We start from the raw sequence: 7,749 nt of genomic DNA, 5'->3' as shown, positions 1-7,749 counted from the left end.
GTTTACTCAGTCATGAGCTGCGCGCTGCTTCCTGGCTGTCGAGGACAAAAACTCACACAAGCTGCTGGTCTCAGTCTTTATGTGCATCCTGTCCAATGTCACATTTAGAAAGGAGGACCCAGACACCAGAGGGCCTCGATAACAAGGCCGAATTTAATGAGGATAGATGGGGAAAACAAGAGACTACAACGCAGAGACAAACTCAACATGCTCAACCTGACTAATAGCAGCACAAAGACACTAACAGAAATTCAACAAAAACAGTGCTGTCAGGGAGCTATACTCTGGAACTGAGGGCATGAATAACAAGGCTTAACAAACAATCAGGAGCAAAGGGGGCAACAAACCTGACACAGGAGGAGTGAGAACCGGAGTCCATGTAATCAAAGGTTAAAAACCAAAGAGGCACAAGTATGTGAGCAGATGACAGGAGGTAATGGTGGCAAGGAAGCTGAAGACCGGGAGCAGCACAGGGTGTGTACACAGACATACCTTCAAAATAACGGTCCAGTCTTTGTCTGTCTCAGTCATCATTACTAAAGACACAACAGTGATACGTTTGAAATGGGAAACAAACAGCTGCGTGCACCTGTTAACTTCTGTGTTATGCTAGTGACTACAGAGCTTGGCTGCTCTTGGCACCAGATAAAAGTGTAAAGTTTGTCTGTAGGTGGCACTGAAAGAAACGCTACTGTGTCATTAAAAGCTCACATCTGTTCACATGGGCGTTTAGTCCTGGTGGAGTCGCTCTTTGAGGACCATGAATCTATTCAATACATTTCAAAGCAGTTCCTCCAGTAGCTGAGCGGCAGCACAGAGGTGGGCAAACCAACTGGTCATTTCCTGCATTGAGAGACACATCAGGTTCAAGATGCTTAAAACCCAGATACTTCAGGAATCCAGCGAACACCAGAGACGTCCCAGTGAAGATGGCAATGAAGAGCTGAGGCTGATCCCGTTGTTGTTGTTGTTGTTGAAACGCTGTAGGAGGTCACTGTCAGGCACTGCAGGGGAAGCTTGTGTGTCAAATGTTGTGTTGCCTGTATTGGTTTATGGTGTTTTAACATGGAGAAGGTCCAGTGCAGCAGGGACGTGTCCTCTGTGTAAACCCAGGGCTGAGGGACCTTGTGACGAAGATCTCTTGCCACATTTCTCCTGGAGCTGATGGCCGACCTGATAAAAACGGATATGTTTCTTACAAATCACTGGCGTGAACCAGCTCTGCCATGTTTGAATTTCCCTTTCTTAAACCAGCGAGACAGGGAGCCAAGGTCTTTCTCCTGATTGAAGTCCCTCTGTCCCTTTCTTGTTTTTTGGACTGTTGGAGATGGTTTATTTAAATCTGAAGGCTGACTGTGTTTTGTCTCTTTGTGCTGCTGTTTTCCATCCCAGCTGTCTGCACTTCGCTGTGCCCTTGGACACACCATCCCAAGTTCATCTAGCACTTCTCAAAATCTTCTGTCAGCGAGCTGGAACTTTTCCAAAGTACTTCTAATACAGACACTATGAGAGAAAGCTTGTACTTTCACAGGGCCATAAGTTCTTCATAAATTCCTGGGAAGTTTCCTGAAACGAACCATATAATCTGGTATTAAGTAAAAGTGAAATACTGTATTCACAGAGTTCAGCTGATGCATTTCCAATTAATTAATTCCAGTTTATTGCTCTGTAACATAAGCTGAAACAGCAAAACTGTGAAATTTGGCCAGAAGAAAACACACTACGTACTGTACATGATGACTAGAGTTTCCAGTCACATGAATAATTAGTTGGACCTAAATGGAGAGGAAATTCCTCTAGAAACAAACCTAAATAAACGTCCTCAGAAATTTCCATTAATTAAACATTAACATTTAATAAACATGAATTAACAAAATGCTTGTGAAATTCATGTTTTCACATATGAAATGTTTGAAAGTCATATAATCACACAGATCACATCTTAATGTGTCTAACCTAATATTCAGTGTAAAGTTGTTTTGCATTTTACTTAAGAGAAAATCGTGCCTAATATTCAGTGTAAAGTTGTTTTGCTTTTTACTTAAGAAAAAATCAGAAAATCGTACTTCTGTATTGTGAATTTATTGGTGAAATCATTTTGAAATGTCGAGTGTTATTGGTGAAATCATTTTGAAATGTCGGGGAGGGTTTTTTGAAAGGAAACGTCAGCAGGGCATGATGGTTATTTTGGCTTTTTTACATAGAGTTCACATGAATGAATCCATCATTAATCTTGAGCGTTTGTCACAGTTTTGTTCCGTCTCAGCTGCTTTATCCTCCAACTGGAAAGTTCCTGCTCTGTATTTCTGAGAAACTGAAGGAAGCGTGTTCATTCAGCTTCCTCCTGCAGTAAACTCACACTCTGCTGCTTCCCGTTGGCAGCAGCCTCTGGTTTGGCTTCCTTCGGGCTTCAGTCTAATTAAAGTGGGATTAATGGATCCCACTGTGAAACAGACATGCAGACTGACACGGACTGACAGACGGAGGGTTCGGTAGCTGCTTGTTCAGGATTTTATCCTTTTCAGCGTTTGCATGTTTACATGAAACAAATGTGACGCATGTCGATTTCTTGCTTGGCATCCGTTCAGCCTCATTAGACCAAAACCGTTTGGGATCATTTGATCTGATCCGCACAGTGACAGGACGTCCAGCAGAGTTCACAGTGGCTTCTTAACAGCATCATTATGGTTCTCACTGCAGCGCGGCTGTCTCATTACAGAACTGACGCTCCCTTATCTAATGTTATCAGGTGCAGCGGAGGTGTTTGGTTTGGTCTGCATGTCAGGTCTGTCAGAACATTTTCTAATGTGTGTGCACTGAAATACCCATTTAGAAAGGAGCACATGTTTGCAATGTAAATTTAGGACAATTTCAAGCAAAGTTCTTTTTATGTTTTCTTGTTTGTTCTATGGTGAATAAAGCTGCATTGATTTGGTGGTGAAGAACTCTTAAGACGAGCTGACACAATCTCAGATTTATGATCTCATTATCATGTGGATTTGGCTGATGTGTCAGCAAACGGTTGCCTGTTTACACATGCAGCAATACTGCTGCTACTACTACTTTATCCCAGTATTTATTGACTATAGGGGCAACGGTGTACATTTACACACTGTCTCTCATGAAGACTTGAAAAGTGGTTTCAGAAAGCCCCATCCCCTGCACCCCCATACGATGATGGATAGAGACGAGCACTCCAGATGGGAGTATACTGGCCTCTCTAGTCACTCAGCAGTACTGTATCTTAAATACACACACTGGGCTGGAAAGTTGTTGCGCTTTGAAGTAGAACTAGAGATCCCCCCCTGGTCCTAGTCAGTGAGGTGCAAGCCAGGACAAGTGTACTAGTGTAGTGACCATTATAGTTCAGGTCTATTTGGACCCAGTCTAGCCATCTCCTTGTCTCTTGTGGAGCATGTCTCTCTTTTTATAAACCTATGGTGTGTTTGTTTGTTTGTACACATATTATTCAGGTAGGTTTGCCACAGAGCTTGGAACCTCTAAGTCAGATCCATGTGACCTTTATTGGACATGCAGACTAGCTCTGGACCACACCTCACCTGCACTAGAATAAAGAAAACTGTTGATTTGTAAATAGAAAGAACAAATAGAGAGATTTTTACAGTGTAGGATCTGAGTTTAGAGTTGAGCTCGTTCCCCTGTATATTGACACTATATGCATTTGTGTGTGTCCTGTTCAGATGAAAGGATGCTGCAGAAGCCCAACGAGGGACTGAGTCCTACTTGAACCCCCCTTCCCCCTCCTCTCCCCCGCCCCACCCACTGCACCACCGTCCCATCATGAACCTGCTGTGCCGCGGACGCCTGAAGCTGCTGGTGGTGTCTCTGACGGCCGTCGTCCTGCTCACCTGGCTCTACCTGCTGGCTGGAAACCTGGAGAGTGAGTAGGAACGGGCTGAGAGTTAGATGCCAATCCTTAATCCCAGATCCAGTTCTGCCAAATAGTTCTCATTATTCTAGAATCCTCACGGTGTCATTTTCCTGCATGCTGGGTTTGAGAAGTTCAACGTGGGTTTGTAATGACACCCTGCAGCTGCGGTTTGGGTCACAGGAATCCAACCAACCAGAATGGAAAACATCACTTACCAGATATTCTTTGCAGCTCAGCTCACTTATTACCCTTCGATCCAGCTATTAAGTTAAATTTTTAAACACATGGAGCCTATTTTGTGTTCAGTTTTATTTTTCACCGACATCCCAGAGAGCCAGGAAAGCTGCATCAGGAGCCGCTGTCAACGCTTGTGTTTGATCAGCCAAGGTCAGATCAGAGAATGTCTTTGCCACAGCGCTGTGATGCTGTTTCCTGGAAGAGCTTTTATACTGTAACACACACACACGCATTCACATGCACACCATCCTGAGCATGTACTGAGTTATTCTGTAACTTCATTTTATAGGCTAGAAGTTGCTTTGTTTTTCTTGCTCTACTAGAATCGAACCATAAACCATGTATATCAGATACTGATGCCAAAATCAAGCACTAAGCAGGTAGTGTGAGAGACAGTTTTGTTATATTTTAATTATGTTCCCGGAGGATTCCCAAGTCAGACAGCCTTGGGAGTAGCACCCTTATACCTAACAGAAATTTAACCTGTGGTGGGAGGATGTTTTCGTACGGCTAACCCGGCCCAGTCTCCAGGGAACAACCGGGTGTCTCAGACAAATCAAACAAACAATTATGAGTGAGGCAAATCCAAAACAAGTGTTTCAAAAAACAAATCAAAGTACATAGCACATGACTAGACATTAAACGAGAGACACAGAAAACAGAGAGGCAGCGCCGAGCACTTAGATCAGAGTACGGAACTGGGACACCAGTCCAGTCAGCAAGGGAAGGAGGTGGGCCAAGGAACAGATACAGCACCGGGAACCAATCCCAGACAGGCATCCACACAGACTGCTTACAATGAAAAGGGTTTGACACAAGAGAGGAGAGGGTGAGAGGTCAGGGCCGTAACAGTACGCACAGGGAAACAGTGTTGTTCCTCACGGAGCTCAGTGCGACACAGAACCCACATTAGGGATGAGTGCAAAACACAAAGAAATTTTAGACAAAAAACTGTAAGCTAAAAATGAAACATGCAAACACCACACAGGGTGGAAATGAGCTCCAGTGTGTTTTCTCATCTTGTAGCAAACTTGGCATGTTGGTGGAATTTCAGCAGAGCAGTGTGACAAGTGTTACCTCCCTGGTTGGTGCTCGGGGTTCAGGTAGAGCACAGGAGCAGGACCGGCACTTCGTGGTCGTAAAACTGCACAGCTTTTGTTCACTAAGACATGTTAACACACAAACACACAGTCCACCGCCAGGAGTCCTTCAGGAAGGCGACGACTCCCTGCCAGCTCAGTGCTGACTTAGCTTGTCTTGCTATGTAGCCATCTTCATCTCCCGCTGGGAAGTCATCACACTCTCTCTGCCAGAGCATCGAGAAATCCAGCTGCATCCAAGCATTTGCAGTTTCTTAAAGTTGAAGATGATAATTGCAGTGAAATATTTGGTCTGGGACAGGCCCCTACTTCTGTACGCCTCTCTAAGGCAACCCAAAAATACTTGAAGTATGATCTCCTGACCTTTCCTCTAGTGCCACCGAACTATTTGAAGCTTTATGTGACTGAGCTCGTGCATGTGCATAGAGTAGAAGCATACCTCCTCCTTTTTTAGACTCAGCCTGATATGATGATGGCTTTGTTAGTACAGTGGGCAGTTTTCCCACTGACCCACTCCAGCCAGGCACAGCATAATCAGATGCTGAGATTTAAAATTCTCTCTTGACCTTGGAACCAGCAGTTGGCCAGACAGTTTCACCACCAGTTAGTGGTTAGTGGCTGCTCTGGCATACACTGCCTCAGCCAAGTTATCATGCAGCTGCAGATCGTCAGATTTCATTCCTCTCAGCATTTTAAGGTCTTCTCTTCCATGTTGGCTTAAAAGTTGAGATTGAAAATTCATTTTTGAATGTGTCAACAGGCACTCATATACACAGAGATGTGAGACTGTTTCCATTTAGATGTTATGTTCCTGTTGTGCATTTTGTTTTTTATTAGAATGCATCTCCTGATCCAGGTGCACGTCCTGGTGTTTTCTTTTTCTGCCTGTTTGTGTGGTGTTAGAGGTGGGGGGAGCTTCTATTAAGTGGCCATTAAGTGTAATTATTTCAGAATGATAAAACCAGAGAGCCTCTTCCTAAAAACAAGAGGAAACAAGTCCCTGTACAGGAACATTCCCAGACATGCAGTAACCTCAGACCCTGTATTTTTCTCCACATCATCTGGTCACAGTGCAGCAGCAGGAGGGAAAATATATCCACAAAACCGGGCACAGTCGAAAAATTCCACTTTTACAATGGCACCGTGGATGTCAGGCAAGCTCACATGAACGTGCAATGGCCTGGATTTATGCCCATTCAAGGAAATCCTTAAACTATCACGTAATATTTTATTTTGTTAGAAAAAAAAGTCTCAAGACGTGTATAAACCAAGGTGCTTCTGTATAGAAGTACTAGAACATGCGTACACCTCATTTTTTAAGTTTTAGGTCACGTCTAACATGATAATTCACCGTTGTAACATTGTAGATAAGTCGGAAAACGTGGGCTCTTAAACATTGATTTGTAGAGGTTGAGCACAGCGCACGCACAAGGTGGAGGTTAGCAGGGAGATAGGAGTCCACTTTGCTGAGGACCACACACTCACTCAAACACAGATGACAGATGACCTGTCACAGTGGAGCGTCTCTGTTTTAGCGGACGGTGTCAAGAGTGATGGAGTGAGCTCGTGGAGAGCAGCAGCAGCACATGGCTTTGAATATCAGCAGCATTCTCTGGTGCCATGTATCTGTCTGACTGACTGCAGATCAGGCTCTGTCCACTCAGGTCAGGTTTCCTCTGTCTCCTCTCTCTCAAATACACACTGCAGGCTTTACAAGGCGGACAGCGTTAGTAAACTAACTCTGCTAACTAAGTACTGTACTTCAGTGCAATTTTGAGTTATTTGTACATTGCATATTTTATGATACTTAGCATTTCTACTTCATTTACACATTGTCCTTTTTACTGCACTACATTTATCTGACATATACAAATGAGTCATATTAAAAGTCTTAACACTCCCCAAAGATGATATAAAATGGGATAGGCAGGACATGAAACCAGTCAGCAGTGTAAACCTGCTCCATCTCGGCAGCTGCAGCATTAAAATGCTGGTTGTGTCGATGCGTGTGAAGCAGTGCAGTAGGTTATAGCTCAGTTCTTCTTGCATAGTTGTTACTTTTATATGTCATGTTAATATTTTAGATAAAACTTTTGGTTTTGTAAAAGTTTAAATGCAGAACCTTTAATTGTACTGTAGTATTATATTTGTTCAGTCGTACTGAAGTGGCATTGCAGTCGTTACTTAAGAGATTTGAGTACTGTTCCACCACTGACCATACAACATTATATAAACAATATGCAGCACATGCTGCTCAACTACATTGTCTACCTTCATAAAATACTATTGTTACCAACAAATCATTTAAATATTGAACACATATAATCTGAGCTTGTTTCCTTCCTCACTCATCTCTGTTGTCTCCTTTTACTTTACTCAGATGAGGGTGTGAACATTCCCAGCATGCCTCACTGCATCTGTGTGTCAGCTGCTGCTCTACAGGGTTAGAGGGAGAATGAGACGGAAGAGGAGGGTTGAAAAATGAGAGACAGTGAGGAGGAAGAGAGAAACAAGGGGAAA

General features: G+C 43.5%; 1 protein-coding gene across 7 annotated transcripts in view; it reads left to right on the top strand.

Moving 5' to 3' along the window:
• large2 (LARGE xylosyl- and glucuronyltransferase 2) overlaps nucleotides 1–7,749 on the top strand; it is a 163,424-nt gene that overhangs the window by 138,288 nt on the left and 17,387 nt on the right. For all 7 annotated transcript variants that reach the window (XM_020602643.1, XM_020602648.1, XM_020602642.1 and 4 more), the window contains one exon: nucleotides 3,702–3,901. In XM_020602643.1, the coding sequence (XP_020458299.1) occupies nucleotides 3,802–3,901 (100 nt within the window). In that variant the 5' untranslated portion in view covers nucleotides 3,702–3,801. The remainder of the gene's footprint in view (nucleotides 1–3,701; nucleotides 3,902–7,749) is intronic.

This window comes from Monopterus albus, unplaced genomic scaffold (assembly GCF_001952655.1).
Source record: "Monopterus albus unplaced genomic scaffold, M_albus_1.0 scaffold57.1, whole genome shotgun sequence".
Lineage (NCBI taxonomy): Eukaryota > Metazoa > Chordata > Actinopteri > Synbranchiformes > Synbranchidae > Monopterus > Monopterus albus.
Note: the sequence above shows the minus strand (reverse complement) of the source record. Positions and strands in the feature narration are given on the sequence as shown.